This window comes from Electrophorus electricus, chromosome 3 (assembly GCF_013358815.1).
Source record: "Electrophorus electricus isolate fEleEle1 chromosome 3, fEleEle1.pri, whole genome shotgun sequence".
Lineage (NCBI taxonomy): Eukaryota > Metazoa > Chordata > Actinopteri > Gymnotiformes > Gymnotidae > Electrophorus > Electrophorus electricus.
The window spans coordinates 32,407,239-32,431,993 of record NC_049537.1 but is presented as its reverse complement, the minus strand read 5'-3'; the positions used below and the strand labels follow the sequence as shown (position 1 = coordinate 32,431,993).

Sequence of the window (24,755 nt, the reverse complement as noted above, 5' to 3'; positions counted from 1 at the left end):
GTGATAAGAACTAACACTATGGAGAATGAGGGATAGATAACATGAACAGGCAGAGAATAACACAAGGTCTCCATTACAAATTAAGGCTAAAATTAACACAAAGGAAACCATGATAATGAAGATGACAGAGAGTGACCAATCATGACAATCTTAGTTTTTCTTGTTGGCTGACTTTAAGAGAAAAGTTGCATTTGCATCAGGCCTCAGATGGTCTTGTCTGCCATGATTACTTTTGCAAAAATTAGGAAATCTAAACCACCGGGAAGCCTTTTCATTTAGACAGGAAAAGGGCTTTTCTTGAACAAATGATAATCCTAATGACATGAACATATGATAATCTATGAACATAATGCTGAGAATCCAGTCCATCATAAGCCTTGTTAAATAGAATAGATATAGACTATAGGGAAAATACAAAAGCTACAGGTTGGTAAATACATACAGGAGAAAAATATGCCAGAGAACAAGTAAATACAAGAGTTTGAAATAACTCTTCTTGAGGTAATATTTTAAGGTATGAAAATTGTGAGATGGAACTGTTTTTACTATGAGGCAAACAACTAAAAAGTCTATGGATATGAAAATATTACCAAGATGTATATGGGTGGCCTTTCAAGAGTAAGTCATAGTTGTCAGCAGCTGGCCCATGATTGAGGGCCTTTACTATACCCAGCAGGACCATGACTGACGACCTGTGCCTAACACAGCTGGCTCTTGACTGACGGCCTGTGCCTAACACAGCTGGCCCTTGACCGATGGCCTGTGCCTAACACAGCTGGCCATTGAACGATGGCCTGTACCTAACACAGCTGACACATGACCAATGGCCTGTGACTAACCCAGCTGGCCCTTGACCGATGGTCTGTGACTAACCCAGTTGGCCTATTACTGATGACCTGTGACTAACCTGGCAGGCCCATGACTGATAACATGTGCCTAACACAGGGGGCCCATGACCGATGGTCTGTGCCTAACACAGCTGCCTCTTGACTGACGGCCTGTGCCTAACACAGCTGGCCCTTGACCGATGGCCTGTACCTAACACAGCTGACCCATGACCAATGGCCTGTGACTAACCCAGCTGGCCCATGACCGATGGTCTGTGACTAACCCAGCTGGCCTATTACTGATGACCTGTGACTAACCTGGCAGGCCCATGACCGACGACCTGTGCCTAACACAGCTGGCCCATGACTGATGGCCTGTGCCTCAGCGCTGCACAAACACTTGGCTGAACTCTGGCACTAGTTACGGGCATGTCTGTCTGCTCAATGTCAGGCCGAAGCACAAATGCCACTACAATAACTCTTAAAACTAAAATGACTCACTACAATAACATGTAAAAACTGAAACAAAATCTTACATGGTAAATATAGCCTTATTTTAATACATACAGCACCTTTTAAGATTACAGCAATGCAACAATGTATGTCCTTAATTTCAGTAAATAGATTGGTGTCTAATGCCTCATTGTTTTCAGATGATGAAGGTAATTTTGCTTCTCTTTTGACTTTCTTACAGGTTTTTAATTGTTGCATACAAAAGGCAGCACTAGTAACAGAATGGTTTACAAATGAATAGATTGTTTTCCTTGGTACCACAAACTGTTCAGTATGGTTACACACACACACACACACACACACACACACACACACACACACACACACACACACACACACACACACACACATACACACACACACACACAAATACATACACTCTTTTTTGTGAATCTTTAGGACATTATTTATAGTACATATATATACAGGTTTTCAGACTTTCAAGTTTTACACATTTTGTTCTCATCTTAAAATTTTCAGACTCATCATAAAATATATTTAACTAATTTTCTTATCAGACTACAGACAACACTCCACAATTTATTTATGAAATGCTTTGTTATTACAAAAATTTATTATAAGTATTCAGACCCTTTATTATGACACTTGCTATAAATCTCTGGTGCATCTTACTTCCTTGAAATGTTTTGACAGTTTATCTGGATTCCATTTTATCTTAAATGAATTGACTGGAAATAGTTTAGAGAAGCCTATATTTATATCATTTCTATAGAATTTCTCTTAGATGATCAAAACTATGAGAACAAGAGACTTGTCTGAAGAGCTGGGAGATAGGACCGTGTCAAAGCACAGGCCTGAGGAAAGCTAAAAGAACATTTAAGATAAAAGCAGCATTGAAAGTGCACATATGCCCAAGAGGCTCCAAAGAGGTTTGAAACCAAGAACAGTCTTATACTCCTGTAGTGCCCAACATCTAGGGCTAGGGTTAGGGTTAGTTTACATTTCAACAACATGACCTGAGGTATAATGCCATTAAAACGCATGAGTGGCTTTGCAGAAAACTCTGTGGAAGCCCAGGAGATGCCCAGCCAGAGTCCAGTAGAACATCTCTGGAGACAGCTCAAATATGTACACCAACACTTCCATCCAACCTGGCTCAGCTTCAACACTTCTGATACAATGAATGGGAGAAACCTCCAACAGATCCTGCAGATCCTGCTTGCAGGCTCATTCCCAAGAAGACCCGAGGCTATTGTTGCTGCCAAAAGTACATGTAATATTTAATTTTTTCATTTTTATGAATCTATGAAACATTACAAAAACCTGATTTTGCTTTGGCAATTTGGCAATTTGTGTGTTGAAAAAAAATTGAGAAGAAAAAAAAATAGTAAAAAGTATTTGAAGTATTTGAAGGTGAGTCTGAAACATCAAAATGTGGAAAACTTAAAATAGTCTAAAAACTTTCTGTATGCTTTGTAAGTTAACTACTTGTATATAAAATAATTCTATACCTAATCCTAAAACTTAACCATGACCTTAGCCTCACTAACGAAATATATGTTTTTTCTTTTCCAGTTTGATGAGAGAAGGGCTACCTTCTTTGTCAGGACCAGAAAAATTAGTCTCAATAAGGTAAAACACTTTTTATAAAAGAAACATGATTCATTACATACTGCATAGTCATAAAATATTTGTCCTGAAAATTTACATAAACACAAGCATAAGCACAGTAGTGATACAGAGTTATACAATTATTCAATAACATTAATGCATTTTATTTTACAAGTTTTTATGTTTAAAGAATAAACCCTGAAGAATTTGTAATTAAATACATTCTTTGGACACTATAAGACTAATTATACATTGATGTTATTTACCCATGTTAATGTAAAAACAAAACAACAACAAAAACAAACAATATGAATTCATTCTGAGCAATACTGAACAAGTGTATACATTTTCAGGGTTACTCTTAAATCTAATACCATTTTTACTATTTACTGCTTGTCATGTCTTCGAAATGAAAATAATACTACCTAGTCATATTTTTTCATTCCTTGATTCATGGATCATAACATTGATCCAGCATTACTGCTTCACTAAACAACAAACAATAAATAGTTATGCATCAAACTACAAATACATGTTACATTTGTTTGTGTTTGTGCTTTAAGGTCAAAATAAATGAGTCAAACACTGTGTAATGGTGACACACATGGTATCTATGCAGAATATGTTCTACAAAATAACCATAAATAAATAGCACACACTGCCGTGTTTTGTGGCCTACTTTACAAACATAGAGGGCAATGTTGTGCCAAAATGTGTGGTATTTAGAAATTAAAAGAAGAATATGTATACTACAGAGTAGGACAACATTTTAGTATCTATATTGTTGTAATATACATGATATATAAATGATATATAAAAACAGAGTGTAACCTGTGTTAAATACTTCAGCTATCCTGACTGGGTTATTCTGTTTGCTCTATAAGGTGTAGGGTTCAAGGTGCATGGTCTTGCATCACTGAATATCTAATTAAACCACTTAATTAGATACCCGTTGCTCTTTGCATACATCAAAACCATTTTAGTTTAGATGTTATTCATGTAGCAAATGCTTTTGTATAGGCAGTACACATCCTTTATTCCAAGTACAGTTAGGTTGAACAGAAAACAAATTAATGAATAGTTTGCCAGGACAAGAGTGGATGAGTTTAGCACACATACAGTTGGCACATTAGCATTTTCTGGTAATATTCACAAGGGCTTTTGGGACACTGTACAGCCACCCTTCTGGCAGCCTTGATGTCCAACAAGGTTGAAAAGCTGACTGCAGTTGACTCTTCTTTCACTCCACCAGGAAACTACCCTCATACTTCCTAACACTTCCATCTGTGCTGGTGGGAGCTCTTTGCTGAAAAAGCACACGTTCATGGGTTTGGACAGGTGAACACCTCAGAGCTGCTGGGCTGCTGTCTGCTCCCGATAGCCTGAGTACAGGAGGAACAGGGTGACTGATTAATGAGGCAGTGTTGGAAGAGAAGCACTTAATGTGAGCTGAGTGGTGGCTGGTTCCGATACAAACACCAGCTTCCCAATTTTGAAACATTGGATATTTTTGCAATCCTTAGTTATAAAATAGGACCAAAAGATCTCTTCAGAACAAACATTGATTTTCAGGTTACATTCTTTTTGCTTTCTGTCTAGAAGTCAAATTATCATTGTAAAAGTAGGCCACAAGAGCAACATACATGCTAAAACCTGCAGAAAATAAGAATACTGTGCTCACTGGTAGCTAACTTGCAGAGCATTAATGTTGTTCTTTTCCAGCAGAGGCAACAGTTTAGTTCTAAATACACATGAAAGCACCACTACATGCAGAATTACTTTTTGTATTAAATCACCATATGTTTGAACAAAGCTCAAAATGAGGTAAATCAACAACCAGGATCTGCAGTCCAGCTGCGATTCATTTTGCTTCATTCATTCATCAGTGGCAGGAACAACACAGGAAACAGCAAGCAGCTTCAATCTCACTCAGAACAAAACATTAAAACACTTTAAATTATTGTGCTCATTGGTAAGTCAGTCATATTCCAGAAGATGCTAGACTCAACTGTGGCTGTTGGGGTTATGGAACCCATTTAAAATTTAGAGACATTTTAAAGAACTAGTCACTGTGTGAATACAGAGCATGTGTGAATACTGAGCATGTGTGACTACTTAGCATAATCCAAATTCAGGTATTCAATAGTCTATATTGTTGCAGTAGAAGCAAAAATATCGACAGCCTGCCAGTTGTAGGGATTCCTAACTGGGTCTTGAAGGGCCACCTGGATCTGTGCAGAACACCTCCAGGACCTAGACTACTCTGTATCTATCTGTATGTGATTAATACAAGGGCCATCTTACACCGGCCAAATTTTAGTTAGCACCCTTTTCACATGCACAGAACAAAAGTATTTTAGAATAACCTAAAGTACTTAGAAGAGCATTTCCACATTGTATGGTTTTGTTCTTTTGTTCAGATCACTGGATTAAGTTTATTTTTCTGTCAGATCAAAGATCATTGGAGTTATTTTAATCTTTTGTCAAATTTTCTAGGTTCAGATTTTGTTATTTCAGTTCAGATACCTGGGATTATATTATTGTTATTGGTCTGTCAGTTTAGATCATTAGGTGTATTTTTATTCTGTCAGTACACATTTCATGTTTGCATGGATTATTTACATTTACAATCACCCAGTTAGCAAAAATGGTTCAATACTGTCAGCTGTCTCTCGCTAGACACCCCACTTCTACCTGTTTTAAAATGCTGCGTGAGAAAGTTCAGCCATTTCTTTGAGCAAAGATACAATGTCCATTTTTTTTCATATTGTTCAGTGTTCATACAATTTGAAACATATAAATGTGGTAATATGATAATTTGTTTTTTTTTTAAATTGACCGATACCGATCATTAGTTTACCCATAATGTCATATTCTAAGTGAGCCAGATATCCATTTTTTTTGTAGTTTACATTTTGATTAGCAAATTAGCTAGCTGACTAATATAACTAGCTAATTGTAGTATAAACAGTTATCAATCTAGCTGGCTATCTTAACTGTGTCCTAGTGAAATAGATTTGTGGGTACATAATTATAATTGTGAGTAATTCTGTCATTGTATATTAGCTAACTGTCTAACATTTTGTACATGGTAAAAGCTAGCTAGCTGTATTATAGAGAGTGGCTTACTTTGTGCAGGAACATGAAAGTGATTTAACCAGCTAGTTAACCAGGAAATGAAACAATGCCATTCTTTGCCTCCTATTTTTCTCTAATTTGACATCATGTTTTCTTGAGTTAAGATGAAGATATAACTTTGATGTTACATGAAACTGGACCTTGATTATGTTTTTGGTACAAAGGGTCTTTACTGTTACCTATTTTTCAAAAACTCCTTTAAGCATATTATTCTGTATTTATACCCATCTTCTTTTTAGGCTGCTGTTAAATCTTGAGATTCTTAAATTGATCATGTAAAATTGCCAAATTATTGTTTTACATTTTAGACAGATAGTTCTTGTTTGATCAACAACAGTGTATAACATCTTTTCCTGTCTGAACTGATGATCTTTAAGATTTTATCTCTAATTAATTATTAAACCCTTATGGACAGTTATTGTTACCTTTCTATGACTGCATATTTGAGTTCAAATGAAAGAATATGAGTTCAAAGTGCAGATTTTTAGATTTTTTTTTTCCTCAAATCTCAGTTTATATTATTATTCTACAGCACATCTCCATGCATCATGATGATGTATTGGACCAGCTGGCTCAATGTTTCATGTGCCATCTACTTAGGATTCTACAAATGTGCACCAACATTTTTGGCCTCAAGAAGTGATGATGCAAATGCTTGTGAACACCTAAGTGCTAAGCTGGACATAGCCAAGCTCAGTTTCATTTTTGCATTTATTGTGTTATTGATGTGTAATCAAGTGTTTCATTTACTAATTGTTAATTCATTGTTTATTCAATTGATTATTTAATTGATAACTGAGGCCTCTAAGGGTAAGAGAAGTATTGCTATTAGTGAAATTTGGGTATTTCCTTTGTGCATTTCAATTATTTTCCCACCGGTTGTGGTGACATCAAGGGCTAACTACATAATCCAATAATTTATTGTACTTCGGTTTAGAGTTGCAGAGGGCAGTTTTGTTTTCTCGATTTGTTTTCTGTTATTTCGCTTATTTATTATTTTCTTTTGGATAGCGTTTTTTGTAAATAAAATTGTCACTATCGACATATTTTCTAACCTGTGCATTGTTCAAGTCATTAACCACTTAGGATTTAATGGGGTTATTACTACCAACATAACAGTAAACATTTATGGAGGCACCATAAACGTTTATGCTAGCACATTATTTCTGAGATGTACTTCCCCTAAATTATCAATTTATTAGAGTGCCTTTAGGGAGGGGTTATAAATACATAAATACATACTAGCTCCTTCATCTGCCCCCTTTCATGGACATATATATATATATATATATATATATATATATATATATATATATATATATATATATATATATATATATATATATATATATATATATATATATATATATGAGTGTGTGTGTGTGTGTGTGTGTGTGTGTGTGTGGCCATACATGTTGATGTTGTACAACTCCTCCCCAAGGTTTCCCTTCACTCCATATCACTGTGGCTTGTTTTGTTATTAGTTCACACTGTAAGTCAATAAAAGAGCTTGTAATGCATAACCTGCCTTTTGATCCTTCTTCACATTGCTTGGGACTTTTACAGTGGTGTAAGAAAATGTAGTGCACCACGATGGAGTCTTACCCACTGGGTGAGGTGACAAAAATCCAAGCCAATCTGCAGCACTGTCAGAATCAGGCTTTCTGTAAACTACAGCAAGAACAAATCCTGTGGTTCAAAGCCATCACTTAGCAAGCCAAGGGTTGCTAGTTGCCAAGGAGCCTGCTGCCCCAATTGTGACCCCAATCATCCTTTTCAAGAACACACAACAGTATGATCTGGAAGCTTACATGGGACTGTTTGATCATGCATTGACTGGTCACAAGACAGTTAGGGTGCCAGGGAACTACAACTGCTCACTATGAGAAGCTTCCCATAGTAGTGCAGCTGGACTATGATGCATTGCAACATGTGGTTTGCAACAGGTTAGTTGAACCCCATCAGCTGAAATTGCTGCATGTGGTGGCTGCTTAGTTCAGGATGAGAAACCTTGACCATGCATGATTGCACAAATGGAAATTTTTTGCACAAGTCACCTGCGCCACCACCAACAAAAAGTGTCATGTTTGTGAGACAACTCATAGTACAGTCTGTCAGTTGTACATGATCAGGTGCTGGCTGATATTTTTCCATTTGGAAATAATCCACATGAATCATGATCTTCACATTCTTGTCAAATGGCCATGAATTGGATACGTATCTCATCTAGGACCACATATAAAAATGACTCAGATCTGATTTGAAAAGATCAGATTTCTGTGTCCATGTAGCCCTGAAAAAAATCTGATCTGTGTTACACTATGGCAAACAATATGATTCACTTCTGCCTGGTAATGTAAATGTGAAGTACTCATACTACTACTTACATAAAGCTCCAAGTTACTTGTCAAGGCGCAAGGACCTTTCAAGGTCACACAGTAGGAACTATGAGGTAAGGCAACCAGACAGGAGTGATGCACTCCAAATCTACCACATGCACCTCCTGAAACCATGGAGGGAGGCAATCCCAGTTGCCCTGGCAACAGTGGTTCCCAGGAGAAATAACTTGGGATCCCAAGTCTCCCTATCCTAGAAAGCAGAGGTGGCCTGGTTACAATCGGAATTTGCAGACTTGATAAGCTACTGGTTAGGCACTGCTTGCGATTGTTCAACATTAGAATGACAAAAGTGTATTGACAGACTCCAATTAAATCAACTGTATTAGCCAAGCATTCTAACAAACATGTATGGAATCTGGTTCCCGTGGTTTGTGACCTTCTGGTAAATCATACAATATACAGACAATACACAACATCCAAGCAATATACAGATATACAATATACATAAAGTGCAAGTGTGGTAGTACTAACAACAATAATGTAATGTATCACCTTTTGTTCAATACAGTATCTGTAGATGTGAAGCAGGGTGTAATCTGAAGAAATGAGTAGCTATAGCATCGCAGATGATACTGATGAGCTGTTTATGATGGTAATGGCAGGGGAGCACTGATATTTTTCTCTGCTGTCCTTACTGTTTGCTTCAGTATATTCAAACCCTGTTTACTGGACAGGATGGATTTGATAGCTGAGTTGTACAACTGGCTCAAGATTTCCTGTGGTAGACTGTGCTTCTTCTGTTGCTGCAGACAGCGCATCTTCTGCTGGGCCTTTTTGAGGATGAGGGTTGATGGTCTCCCACTTCAAGTCTTGGGAAATGGTAAAGGAAGGTCCACTGTCCAAAGTCTTGAGTATATTCAGCTCCAAGTTGATCAGACTGCACTAGAGCATAACTGTTCAACTGATATGCAGACACATCATCATCTTGTGTGAATCAGTGAACATAGACTTGTCTGCAAATTTCAAGAGTTTAACAACTGAGGCTTTGGAGGTGCAATCATTGGTGTAGCGGGAGAAGAGCAGTGGGAAGAGAACACATTCCTGGGGTGCATTAGTGATAACTATCCATATACCAGAATGGAATTTCCCCTGCCTTACTTGCTGTTTTCTTGCCTGTCATGAATCTGGTGAGCCAGACAGAGAATTTGCCAGACATCAGAGGAGAGGATTTCTGGAATAATTGTGTTGATTTCTGAGCTGAAGCCCAACACAACATGAAGGATTAGTGGTTTGCATGTTTGCTTCTCAGTGCTATGTTCTTGGGTTTGTATCCCTATCTGGGTGGGTTTTCCATGTTCTCACAGTGTCTGTGTGGGTTTTCTCTGGGGTTTCTGCCCACAATACAAAAACATGGAGGTTGGATAAAAATTAGTTACCAAAAAAAATGTTCCTGGTCTGATTGTGGGTGAATGACTGCATGCCCAGAGGTGGATGGTGCTCTGTCCTGGGTGTAAACCTCCCCTGATGGGTTATGTTTACTATAAAGCATCTTTAGGTTCTGAGAAATGCACTTTATACGTGTATTTTCATTCATTCATACACAAGGGTTAAGGTTGGGGTTTGAGTCTGGTCTGTAGAGTGGGGGTACAGTCCAGGTGAAAAAATGGGGAATCAAATCAGATGCACCTGTGCCTTGTTGTGGATAGTCTATTTATGCTGTGTTTTCTTTATTAATAGGCTACCAGATGTGGCTACTAGATCATTCCATGGTGACAAGCTCAACTGAGAAGACAAATATGATGAGATTGAAAAAAAAGAAAAGTAAAAGAACTCAGTGTCTATGCTGCCTTTTGAACTGTCTTCAAGTTTATTGGGGACATTTAAAATGAAATGTCAGTGTGAAAATTCTTTTAGTAACATTCAATGAGAATACTCAATGTGAGTATTCTTTAAGAATATCAATATTGTTTTAGTAAAGTGGCATGTTTCAGAATGTGTAGATAAAATATAATGTATGGTGAATTTTTTTTTTTAAATGTATCAGAATTTGACTGGATTGTAAATGATTGTAAAATGATACTGGATTCTAAAATGATGATATCGGTTAACATGAGTGAAAATTGCAATGTTGATATCACTTAATAAAGATTGCAACACTGGCTGAAATACTGATATCTCTTAATCAGTGAATCAAAATCAATATTGATATTGTAATATTGAAATTGCTTAATTGGTTAATCAAAATCCCAATGCTGATATTGCAGTACTAACATGTCAGGAAGCTGTAATATGCAAATGAGCTAACAGTTCACGACATCTAACTTTAACATTCTTCTTGTGTTCTGTGAGCATTCTGGCCTGTCTCACACACTGCAGATGAACACTCTCTTGGTGATGTAATGAACCAGCAGTCACACAATCCAAGAAGTATAAATCAATTTTGTCCAAAATAATGCAGACATGAAAGGATCACCATTTAATTACAAAAACATCACCTATTGGAGCAATATATTGTTAACTGGCTTACGATTAGCAATACAATCTAATTATTTTTCCTAACTGGCACATTTTGATGGAAGTATACAGACAAATAAGATTTTTGTCTTTTAGTGATACTGGTCAATCATGCACATGAATGTTGACATGAACTGTAAAAAACTAATAAACATGTCCAGCATATGTGTAAAAGGCAGTGGGTGCATTTTGCCTCTCTGTACCTAACCCTAACCCTCTACAAATCTCTGCCAATATATAAGCACAGTAATAACATTTCTATGCAAAGCAGAGATCAAATGGTCTCTGAAGGAGACTGACAGATGGGAGGAGGTGGGAGGCTCTTCAACACAGACAGACCAACATGAACATGACAAACATTACAGTACTAACAGTCTGCAAGGAAAATTGACGTGTCTGGCTGACCCAGACCTTCATCAAAGCAACAAGAGTTTTAGCACTGAAGAACACTTGTGGTATACTTCTCAAATAAATATCACGTTTGAGACATATCTGAGGACATTATGAAATGAGTGTTAGAATGATATATTTACCTTCAGAGACTTTAGAATGAAAGGAGGCCCGCATGGAAAAGAAATGGAAAAATGATTAAAATTCATTATTCACAGTCTACAAGAACAGCAAGTTCTCCAAAAATCCTGCTGAATTTGTTAGGGCCACAAAACAGTAGACAAAGAGAAAGCTATGTTTTAGGATATTAGGAGAGAATAGATTCAAATTGGTATAGATGTTACACAAGGAAAATATATTTACATTTATAGCTTTTGGCATATGTCCTTGTCCAAAGAGAAAGCATGTTCTTGGGGTTTCCTCAACTGCCTACACATAGTGATTATTGCACTACTTTATTTAATATTGTCATATAATAATAACTATCATTGTCCAAGGGGATTCAGATGACCAGAGATGTTTAAAATATTAACAAAAAGTTAATATTAATGCGAACAAGAATTTTATGGGATGGCAATCACTTTGACTTAATATGGCATCTTTTAATGTATATGCCCAAAACTTCCATTATCAAAATGGTGGTAGCATACAGTGGCCTATATTGAAAATAAGACTGGTACAGAATACATATATATTTTAAGGGCTCTGTACAATATATCTGGTTTAGCAAAAGAGTTAATATTTAAAAGATCTGTGTACTTTTAGAACCCTGCATTATTTTACTTGTGAGGATGACCATGACAATGTCCCAGAATATGGGTTAGGGTTACCCCTAACCCTAACTAGAACATGGGTTATGGTTACCCCAAATCATAACCAGAATATGGGTTATGGTTTACCCTACCCTAACCCCAACCATGCATTATGCTTACTTGCGAGGATGACCATGTCCATGCCCCAGAATATGCTCATTATCCAGCCCACCATGACCACAGCAGTAAGGATCTGGATGAATGCAGCTGCGATGTTCAGCCAAAACACACAGCAGATGTGCTGGTCTGGCAGATCTGTCCTGGCACCACAGAGCACTGCAAATGCTGAGACGAATGTACCTGGCCAGTCAGACACAGAGAGAGCACATGGATTTATAATAAAATCCTCTTAAAGGGATACTTTACCTAAAACTGCTAACATGACTAACAGCAAATAAAAACTAGTTAGCTACTACCAATCCTGAAACGATAAACAATGTTCATATTTTCTGATGAAGTATTCCTTTAATGCTGAGGGCTAGAGCGCTACAGCTGGAATCTTATTAGGGTACCATATATTGTGTTTTAATAATGAAGAACGGTTAAAACATTTATCACTGTGTAACAGTTTAAATTGAGCCTGGACTGAAGTACAGTATAGGGCTCACTAAGGATCATGTAAAACTGCAACCCAAATTAATCAAATTGTTTTAATTAATCCAAACTGTTTAATAATCCACTTTTGTTTTCATTGGCAAAATATGACAGTGAAGAGATTCTACCATACAGCACTAAAGCTAAACTCTATAATTATACCTCAACCATTTAGCTATTACATAAATACTCCAATCAAAAATATTATAAAAATAAAAGTAATAATAAATATGTCTCAACTTTACTGCAGAGAGACTGCTACACTATTGATGGGAACTCAGTCACTGGTATCTCAGCAAGACGTCCCCCAGGATGGTGTTTTAGAAATGTGATGGGCCATGTGATAGATCAACATGACCTCCTGGCTATCCCCCATGTGATAGATCAACAGGATTTTCAGCAGAACATTTTTTGTGGTAACAGGCATTGCTGTATCAATTTGTGCCACATAGACTAGACCACTGCATGTTTGCATGGCAATATACTGTCAAAAAATGGGGTTAAACCAGGATGTGGGGACGGGTTTCGTAAAAAATAAGCATACGTTTACTAACACACACAACAACAAAGACGTAGCACGCAGGCTATCAGGGTTAAACACCGACAACGGTCACACAAACGACTTTTATACACGCCTACTAATAACACATAATGAGGAGCAGGTGTGAAACACAGGAAGGGTGTGGCCACATGGACACACACACACACACACACACACACACACACACACACACATTTAGGAGGAGTGGCTGTACCATGACAAAGCCCCTCCCCAACAGCGTGACTCCAGGCGCGCTAGCCTATTGGGATATGGCCGCGAAACCAACGGCAGATGGCAAGGCCGGAGGACCGAGCAACCCGACACAGGCCAGCGTGAGCCGGACAGAGGGGGCAAGGACAGTGACCAGGACGACAACAGACACGGGAACAGACACACTGACAGGCACAGGCACAGACACAAAGGGAGACAAAGTGACTGGCACAGATTGCGTGATGGGGAGAAACAGTGACAGGGACAGGTACAAAACTACATTGCTAGAGAGTCCAGGGAAGCCAGTCGTCCCCCAGTCGTCAGCTGGGTTAAAGCCCATCCTGCCTGTGGGGGGATTGCCCCTCGCTGATTTGGAGGACGGTGACTTCTGCGCACCTGATTCAGGAGATACACCAGCTACTTTGCCTGCCTTTGGGGTGGGCACTGGTGTTGCCTCCTTCGTGCCTCTAAAAGGCTTAGGTACAGGTGCATGAGTTCCGAGGCTGTGTGCCCTAGTGGAGGGAGTTTCCTCGTCGGACGACGGCAACACCTCTCTAAAAGTCACATGGGGCAGCTTGCTTGCCTCAGAGCGGTGTGCCCTGGGTGGAGCCTTTGGTGGAACCATTGGTGCCAAAGGTTCGTCACACTGGTAGTCTGCTGACGTGGTGTGGCTGACGGAGGGAGGGTCCCCATAGAGGACCCCCTAGACCTCCATCGATGGATCCTCCCCACGGTCGAACTCAGAGTCCGACCACAGACTAATGTCGCTGTACTCCCCATTCCTTTCATAATCCACGTAGCCCTCATGGTAGTCCATGGAAGGGTAGTAGAACCCTGCAGAGTCCAACTCCGAGCACTGGACCTAATTATACCAGTCCCGGTAGTCCGGAGTGGGTCTGTAGGGCCTCCCCCCCAAGATCCCCCAGTGGCACTTTCCCTTGCTGTAAGGGTACGGAGTGTACCCAAGATTATGGAGGATCTCTCCATGAGGGCTGTGAAAGGGTGTTCTCATCCTTTCTTTCCTTTCCTTCTCCTGCTCCTCTTCCCAGGCATCCTTCATCCATCAGTGTTTCTGTCAGGATGTGGAATTAGAGCAGGATGCAGGGAAGAGTTTCGTAAAACACCGACAACAGTCACACATAAACAATAGACTTTTATACATGCATATAATGAGCAGGTGTAAAACACTGGGAGGGCGTGGACCCACGGACACACACACACAAGGAGACGTTTGGGAGGAGGCTGTATAGTGACATATACACATTCAAAGTGGGGAGTTTAGTAGCCAGATGATCACACAGTGCAACCTTATTTTCACCTTCCTGTGGCAAAGAATTCATTGAATCTGAGCTTGGGGAAAATTAATCCACCAACTAACTGATGTAAAAATCTCATCTGTCATCAGATGAAGTCTCATAATAACACAGAGGGAGTGCTGCAGGAAACATTCAGCTTGATCCCCTAATCCTAATCTCTTTCTCAGTGACTTCATTCCACCCACAAGGCTTTTATTTTGGCTCAGTCTTGTAAAAGGACATCTGCTTCTAAAGCAGTAAATTCTTGTTGCTCTTTGTCTTCAAAATACCCAAAACAGAGTTATTTTAACACCTATCTTCACATGTATATTCATACTTCAGAGAAGGTTTTCTAGTTTGATAAATTATTTTCTTATTACAGCAAATACTTCCCAAAATAACAAATGCCATCCTCTTGATTTCACTCTGTCTCTCTTAGTCCTGCATTCTGTCTCGTTCCATCCCCCCCACCCCCCTTTTTGGTTTTCCTCTGTATGGTTGAGTGAGCATTACTTATGTGTGTGACTAACTGAGCTTATGGAGTTGGCCACTCTAATTACTTCCAGTGACGTGTAAAGCCCCATTCCCCCATTTCATCCGTCCTCCCACATTTCTTTATCTCTCACTCCCTCTATCTCTCTCTCACTGTCTGTTATGCCCTCTCACTCTCTCACTCACTCTCCCTCTCCCTCTCTGTCTCTCTCTCTCTCTCTTTCTCTCTCTCTCTCTTTCTCTCTCACACTCACTCACACACATTTGGACAGTTTAAACGTGATTTCACTAGAGCTTTGTCTGGCATAGTCAACTCTTGCTTTATAAAACACTGCTGTGAGATGCTTATGAAAAAGTGATGTGTTGTCCTGAGCAGGAAGAGAGCTCTGGTGAGGGATTCTTGTCCTTGCACATTAGGCTGATGATGATGGTAATTTTCCACAGCATTATTCATAGAGTGCCAAGTGCAAGTGTGGGAGGTTAATTATCCACTATAGTCCCCTATTCTCAGGAAGAGAATGCTCACTCACTGTGCTTTGGCTCAGACACACTTGTGAGAGTGTTAGGAGATTGTGAGGAAGTAGATTTTTGGTTTTCTGTGTTGTATAGGTTGTATGGTTATGTAAGCACATTGAATAAATACAGTAATGACCCTGGCACATGCAGGAAGGAAAAACAAACTTGAAGAACAAAATTAAAGGTGACATGGAGAGGATCCACATCCAAACCATGTAGACTCTCCACTGGTGTTCCACAAGGCTCAGTATTGGGCCCCCTTCTCTTCTCTGTGTATACTCGTTCTCTTGGTGATGTAATATCTTCTCATGATTTCTCCTACCAGTGCTATGCTGATGACACTCAATTATTTAATTCTTTTTCACCCTCTGACATGCAGGTCTGCAGACGTATCTCGGCATGTTTGACTGACATCGCGTCATGGATGACAGCCCACCACTTGAAGCTCAACCCCAGTAAAACTGAGCTTCTGTTCATCCCAGGTACTCCCAACCCTTACCATGACCTTACTGTTTCCTCTGAGAACTCCCTGGTATCACCATCAGAAGCTGCCCGTACCTGGGCATAACTTTGGACAACCAGATGTCGTTCTCAACTCATGTTTCTAATCTAACCCGGGCTTGCAGATTCCTCCTTTGTAACATACAAAGGATTCGACCCTTTCTTTTGCAGGAAGCTACCCAGGTGCTTGTGCAGTCTCTTGTGATCTCAGAGCTAGACTACTGCAACTCACTACTTGCTGGTCTTCCTCTAAGAGCCATCAAACCTCTACAACATGTCCAGAATGCAGCAGCATAACTGGTCTTCAATCTTCCGAAGTTCACATGTTACTCCACTGCTACGCTCCCTTCATTGGCTCCCTGTAGCTGCACGCATCAGATTTCAAACCTTGATGCTTGCCTACAAATCCAAAAATGGACCAGCCCCTTCATACATGAGGTCAATGGTCAAAGCCCGATCTGTACCTCGAGTACTTCGAACCTCAAGTACGGCTCGGCTTGAAATACATTGCTTCAGGTCTCATGGACAACAAGCATCGAGACAATTTTCTGTCCTGGCTCCAAGATGGTGGAATGAACTCCCGCTTGCTGTCCGGACAGCAGAGTCCCTTGCAGTCTTCAAACGTAGACTGAAGACCCATCTATTTGCAGAATATTTAAAGGACAACTGACACTGCTCCCTTATTGACTGACTAATTTAGTACTTATTGTAGGGCATTATTTATGCTTTTTAACAAACTAGCACTTATTGTTTATAGCATTTATTATTGTTTAAGATAGACATTATGTATTTGCACTTCTAGGTATAAGCATTCATCCCTGTATTCTACAGTATTCTAGTTCACTGGTATGTTTGATTCTAACCTACTGTACTGTACTTGGATATATTCTATGAGTAAATGACAAAGCACTTTTGTAAGTCGCTCTGGATAAGAGCGTCTGCTAAATGCTGTAAATTTAAATGTAAGACCTACTGGTCTCTTGTATGAATTAGGCTGGCCAGCAGGACAGTGCTAAATGCACTGCAGCACTGAAAGGTTAGTGTGGAGCTTGTGGATGCTTCTTTCACAGAATTGAGTTTTTACAAGCTGTTGGTGGCACTTGGACCTTCCTTAATTTAAAGAGGATGTGAATGGTTGGTCAGCATCTAGACATCATTGGATTTGAAACAGCTTTCCTCTACTGGACCCAAAGTATTGAAATTGACTCCTAGACCAGCCTAGTCCAAACCCCTATTATTTCTTTCCCTCTAAAACTGAAGAACACTCCACACCTGTCTGTGGGTAGAAGATTCCCACAGGCCTATAAAAGTTATAAAGCAATCAATTATAAGCAATTTAAATGACCACTGTGTATGACAAGTTCTATGTAAAAAAACTTTGCCTACAACAATGAAGGCTTTTTAACTTGATTTGAATGCTAATGAAAATGGTTCACTGCTGCACTGAAGAAAGCCCTGGGAACTGAGGGCATGATATCTGGTCAGAGAAAGATGATTGGTTGATAACAATCCACAAAACTTGAGTCAAAATCTTAGAGCTCTACAGCACAAGACAGTGGCCTCAATTTATGACGCTAAAATGAAGCAAGCAGTTCAAGCTTGGAATTGGGTTGGTCTGAATGCAGTGACTCAGAAAGGCTGCAAGCATCAGTTTATAGCTGTGTGACCAGGACAGGAATGTTTAATTGACAGCAGCACTGAACTCAGTTTTGCAAACAGATTAATTTTAACCAGAGATTTTGACTTTCAGTGAAACATCAAAGCAATTTTCTAATGAGCGTGAAGACTTTAGCACTATATGGTCTGATATGGAACACTATAAGGTCTGATATATGTAAGATTATAAATATCTGAGACTGGGCAGTGTTCTCAAAGTAAAAATGGATATAATGTATTATGTTTGGATAATAAACCTTAATTTTGATTCATTGGCAAAAATAGAATGTGGAAACATGCTGTCTTTTGAGAATAGAAGTATTTAATTCCAGTTGCAATAACATTATAGTCATACCAAAGTAATATGACTGTATTTCCTAAAAGGTCATTGCATGTTTTTGGTTAGCTACAGGGACACAAAACCTAGCAAGAGCTAATTTAAGGCCCTAATTGAAAGACAAATTTACAGTTTATCATCTAAATGACAACTGATAATCTAAAATGCCTTGTGAGATTCTTTCTCATGTATAGAATTAGCTATCTGGGTTATCTGGATTATCTGGGTTATCTTTAACAGAGACTGGTGGAAGCAGCATTTCAGTAACATTTGTTGTCATGGCAACTGAAAGAGCAAAAGTGCTGGTGGAACAGATTCCCTGTACTCTTCACTTCATCAGAACTACAGTGAGAATAATTCATACATCCCTAACATGCCCCTGTTTCCTGAAACATTTATAACATTACAGGAGCAGATTATGTTTTGGATGTTTTGCATTATCATACCTGAGATGTTTTCACATTTTTTGGCTGATTCATTCCTGGGAAAAGTGATATTCTGTTCATAAGTTGTATGTAGCAATACATCTTAATCAAGCATAACCAAGTAAATTGCTATAAACAGCACATAAATCTATTCAATTAAAACTTTGAATCTACTGGAGGCACCATCAACTTAACACAAATTCTTTAAAAATGAAATAGGCCTCAGAGACCCTAATATTAAGAAACATTGAAAATTGAAATACTTAGCATAATTTTTACAGTTCTAGGGTCAAGGTTAGGGTTAGAATGAACCCAAAGTCTAGTTAAACTGCAAAGTAGATGTTGATAACACAGGCAGATATACCTGTTTCCCATGCAGCTAATGGACTCATCTGCTGTATACAAGGAGAGCAAATAACATTATTCAGTTTCAACCGAACTGGACACTGCAAATCAGCAGCACTGGCAAGAGAGTAGAGGAGTGTAAGTAGTGCCTCTCTATATGGAGAAACACCAGGGACTCTTTGGCACTTTCCCTTTCATTAACCAAACATGTGGCTACATTGTCATAACATTTGCCTGTAGTTTATATAGTCTGCACAATGCTACAAGTAGGAGCCTGATAATCCTGCCCCTTGTGCAAGGCTAATAAACAGATATTAGATCTTTTTCACAATATCTAAAGGAAATAGCTAAAAACACAAAACATAATTCCATAAATATAAATTTAAATAATGTTAACATGTGGTTTTTAAGTTTCAACTAAAAAGTCAATATATTTGACCTCTTATATGCTAATAGGAAGCAGTTAACATGTTCCTGATTAGCTTTAGTATGTCCTCCACAGCCTGTATTCACTCTTATCATATGTTAGGTTATGTTAGTACAATTTACCCAATTGGCTAAAGTCTTTAAAGTCCAATCCCATTCTTTAGAATGATCAAGGACATCTGAAATCAGCCATTGGTATATAAAAGCAACCATCTCCCCAGGTGCAAGCTTCACATGTCCTTCCTGACGTTCACCGGGGTAGCGTGAAACCTGAGTCTTAGCAAAGACACCTTCCTGGGACAGAGCACAAAAAGTACAAAGACAAACTTAGGCAGCGGTATCTCATGGCTCACACACAGAGGGACATAAACACAATCACTGGTGGCTTAACAGAAACTTGCAATGAGAAACCTTATTGTAAAAGCACAGTAACAAGGCTTGGGTAGGGGTTAGCTACATATTTCCCATGACCCGATTACACTCACCCCAGCAGTGTACATACACACACACAAGCACAAACAGCCTAGAAGAACAGATTCATGAAAGCAGGATGTGGCTGTCATCAAACTACTGTGGGATACTATGATAATTGGGTACATTTAAAGCATTGAGCTGACACTTTTATCCAAAGCAACTTCTAATTATGACTGAGTACAACTTGTGGGTTAAAGGCCTTGCTTAGGGGCCCAACAGTAGCAACTTGGCAGTAGTGGGGCTTGAACCAGTAACCTTCTAATTATACATTAAGTATCTTCACCACTGAGCTACCACCATGCAGAGGAACTTAAATCTCAATCCTCAAAGTCCAGGTCATACAGGTTTTCTTCCCTCCCTTGACCTATGAGGCAGGTGTGACAACAGATTGGCAAACCAATTACATTACTCATCAACTACATGGGATTACAAAATCTAGGACTGGATTTGAATTTGAGATCAAGATGTGAATACCACTAATATAGAGGGTATACATGTGATATCACAGATTGTGAGAATCACTGTGGTTACACCCACTGAGAGGTAGCACAAGCATTTAGTGTGAATGCAACGGAAACACAACAACAACTACATGTGTGACTGAACAAATTTGGAGAATTCAGAGATATATTTTTACAGACTGCCAATAGCTAAATAAAAGAGATTGTGTTCACTAGCATGACAAACCCAGTTTAGACAGCTAGCCAGATAACTTTGTAAGATATACTTAAAACAGAAATATTAAAGATCCCAATGACTATAAAAATGTATATTTTATGTTAGATGTAATACTAACACTGAAGGAGAGGTTGTTTTACCTGCACAAATATATAATGTTACAGTGGCAGTATTAGCTACAAAGTTACAAAGTAGGCCTAGCTGGCTATCTCACCATTTTCCAAAAGAAGTTGCAAAAAATATAAATATTTGTACATAAACCAAAAGACAAATTGCATTAGTTACATTAAAACCATTTTGTCGCACTGTTAAAAAACAAGAAGGTGTGGGGAAAAACACAATAGCTGATTAATATTTTTTATGTATAACAGATCAAGACATTATCCAGGATGTAAGCATAAAGTGTGCATCAAAGGCATTTGTATAAAAAAGAAGTATGACCTCAGAGATCTGCAAGAACAGAAAAGCACAAAAGAAATGGGCAGATTACATTACATAATGTGTTGAGCAAAGTGTGAGGGGACAAGGCATTGCTCATGATCCAAAGCCCATCATCTCATCTGTAAAACATGGTGGACTGGCGATGTATGACTGCCAGTGGAACTGTCTCACTGGTCTTTAACTGAAGATAGAAGTAGGATGAATTCTATATACAAAAGCATCTTAAAGGCTGAGATCCAGCTATATAGCTCCTCCCCACACAGCAGGACATTGACCTGAAACACATGCCTAAAGTGGGCTCTTTCAGAGCAAATGAGTGGAATTATCTCCAATAGCCAAGCAGCAATTGAAAATGGCTAAATTTCAAGCCTCGCAGAACAACCCCATGGATATAGACAGGCAGGTCTTAGTTGCAAGGTTTTTAAACAAGTACTAAACACAAGAATTCAACTAAAACCATCTCATGAAAAGAGGAGGGGGTCCTTAGACAAGAGGGTTTAGGATAGGGATAATCTAACCTTTACACAAGAGGGTTAGAACTAACCTGGGTTTGCCCTAGCTCTAACCCTAACCCTTAGACAAGAGATTAACTTTCTGACTTTCTAGAGGCCTACAGTATACAGTATACCTATTCCATCTAGCAGTTACGAAAGGGGGAGGATCATAGAATCAAAGGAGAGAGTAAGCAGCTAACAAACAATCACATGTGAGCAAATAACAAATATAAAGAGTAGCAGTTAGGCCACTGAGAGCCATGATACACAGAGAAATCTGACATTTATGCTGCTGAGGCTGATGTTGACCCTACTGCTGGGGTCAGTATTGGAGTGAGACGGATGAGCATGTTGTTTTGAGAAGGTGAAAATAAAGTACAGTGTTGCCGAGATACAAACCTGTAGCAACAACTGTCGGTTAATTCTTAAACACAAATTCACCTAAATGCTTTACAGAGTTGCTGTGAAGTGTGTGTGTGTGTGTGTGTGTGTGTGTGTGTGTGTGTGTATGTATATATATATATATATATATATATATATATATATATATATAAACAACCAAAACAAACAAACAAATAACAAAAGACATTTTATGGTTGTTTTGATGTTATATACTAATATATTTATATATATCGGCAAAGCTTTGACCATCGTCAAAAATAATAAATAAATAAATGCCGCCCGACAGCCAACAGACGCTTGGTCCACATATATTTAAGCAATATCGATATTCATTAGATGTGGGATTACAATACACATTTCGCTATATCCATTATACAATGAAATATTCTTAGAAACTTTGAAACACATAAAGTCGTTGGAATGGAGCATTTTATTGATAACATTAGATGGAACAACTTAAATAAATTAAGAAATTCATTAAGAAAACTTTCTGATAAAATAGTTGTAAAGAAGTTAATCAGGTGCTAGAAATGACCTTCTAACCTACACACACTCACGTACGCACAAAGTGTAAGATACATACGTTACTTCTCGGAGTTGTCATTACTCACCTAGTCCAGGAACAAAGGTGTTCAGAAATAAGCAAAGTACAGCTACAGGAAAAGGCATGTACGGTATAGCTGCGCGTAAACGTCCTTTCTTCTCTCTAACTTGGACAACAACTCCACTGGTAGATGAACAAACTCTTTTCTCGTTCATCTCCGTGTCCTTCTGGTCCATTTCTAATAAAAATAAAAGAGAACTTCCTAAAATCGTCGGTCTAATCTGATGTGTTATTAGTAACTATGGCACTCAGCTTGCCCCAAGTAAAATGCGGTTGCGATGTCACTACTGTACAGAAGACACTGTTCTCAAGACTACTACGCCTGTCTCATTTAACACATATTTGACACGCTAGCGGACTAGCGGGCAGGATTAGATTGCACGGCTTCGTTTAAAGTGACAGTCACGGTGCTCACGGAGATGGTAGAGCGTCTACATTTAACTGTAAAAATATCTAACTTATAAAGTTAGTGCATAATGCAAACACAACCCCATTGAACTATGTGGATTAAACATAGCTAGCATTTATTATACTGGGCTAATTACAACATTGTGGTTTGTGATATTTTGCATATAAGAAATATGTTGCAATTGTTAAATAATAACAAATGTAATAAAATATTTAAAAAATACTACTATAATAGTTGTTAAGCATGTATGAGTATGCGCGCGCGCGCACACACGCACGCACACCATTAAAAGGGATGTTGCCATAAATTAGCAGTGGGTGTGAGCAACCCGCCTTGCTTGTCAGTTGCTCTGAGTGATTTACAGTATATCAGTCACAGCAGGAATGCTTCCTATTACAAGAGCAATCCACGCACTGAGTACAAAATTCATTTTAGGGAGGCGCTCTTGTCTGTGCTACATTTGCTCAATTACCAATAGCATCCATCAGTGGCATTAGGACACGTTCATGTGGACCAGGAAGATGTCAGACATGCAGCAGTTTTGCGATGATATGTTCCGGCTCATGGTTAAATGTTAAATGTTCTACTAGGATTTTTTTTTTTTCTATTATCAAATAAAATCAAATGTTTGTCACTTACATAGTCCTACATGCTACAACTAGCATTGAAATGCTTTGACAACTGCCCACTCACAGGAAACACTAAGAGAATTTAAGGATAGAATATCTAAGGTATAAAAGGGTAGATAATATAACTGAACAGTGTAATGTAATTACAGTATATGCGCTAATTAAATATGAATTAGATGTATAGATTTACAGTGGTTTGCAGTGTAGGGATGAGCACAGTTGAGTGCAAAGTAGAGAGTATACAGTAGATATGTAATATACTGCTGTGCTGTTGAGCAAAGGAGAGCAGGATGATTAGTGTTCAGTGAATGAGTCATTTTCAAGATGTGTGTCTGTGAGGTAGTGCAAGAGTCCTCTCGGTGTGTGTGTGTGTGTGTGAGAGAGAGAAAGAGAGAGAGAGAGAGAGAGAGAGAGAGAGAGAGAGAGAGAGAGAGAGAGAGAGAGAGAGAGAGAGAGAGGGAGAGAGAGAGAGGTAGTGCAAGAGTCCTGTGTGTGTGTGAGAGACATAGTAGAAGAGGTAGTGGAATTATGGTGGTTGTGATAACATGTAGAAAGGTTGTATTACGGACAATTTAGAACAAACCTCAGCCTGTGCAGTAAACTGAAATGTATCAGGAGTAGTCACCATAAAATTCATGCAATGTCTAATATACAATGACTGACCAAAACATTACGCGTTTTAATAAAAGCTATTTGTATTTAGTATTGCAGATTAGTGATGTGATACTTGGTGGGATGTGTGTTCTGGTTCATAGGGGAAAGGCCTGTTCTATTTAAAAGCTTTAAAAATTTACTCCTGGTGTGGAATGCAATTGTCTATGCTCAGTAAATATTCAGAAACCTGACCCCCTCCCAAAGATGGAGCCAGCCTTTATCACTACCAGGTCGCCTAGCAACTGAGAGTATTCTTGGTGGATGCGGTCAATGTGAAACATTTAATTTATAGAATCAGATACAGAACAAAGAGTAGGCAAATTTTATGAGTCATTAGGGTTTACAATATCTGGCTGAACTGTTAATACTACAAAAAATTGCAATTAAAATTATTAAAATGCTACTTACATAAAATAAAATGCATGAAAAAAATGTGCACAGCAGTGTCCCTGCATGCTTATTGAGGAGACGTGTTAAGATGATGTAATGCAGCGAGGCAAATAGGATGTGGGGAAGAGGCACGATCA

The 24,755-nt window shown here is 38.7% G+C and overlaps 1 protein-coding gene across 1 annotated transcript; it reads right to left on the bottom strand.

Annotated features, from left to right (window-relative positions):
* Positions 1-1,804: 1,804 nt before the first annotated feature.
* stum (stum, mechanosensory transduction mediator homolog) lies at positions 1,805-22,852 on the bottom strand. The gene is made up of 4 exons (XM_027022835.2): positions 22,544-22,852; positions 12,226-12,405; positions 11,437-11,445; positions 1,805-4,294 (listed from the first exon to the last, which is right to left on the bottom strand). The coding sequence occupies exons 1-4, from the start codon at positions 22,710-22,712 to the stop codon at positions 4,260-4,262; spliced, it is 393 nt and encodes a 130-aa protein (XP_026878636.1). The 5' UTR covers positions 22,713-22,852; the 3' UTR covers positions 1,805-4,259.
* Positions 22,853-24,755: the final 1,903 nt, after the last annotated feature.

Coding starts and splice junctions, on each gene's coding strand:
- stum (XM_027022835.2), bottom strand. CDS start 22,712: ATGGACCAGAAGGACACGGAGATGAACGAGAAAAGAGTTTGTTCATCT. Junction 12,406..22,543: donor CACCTTTGTTCCTGGACTAG/GTGAGTAATGAC, acceptor CTGACTGGCCAG/GTACATTCGTCTCAGCATTT.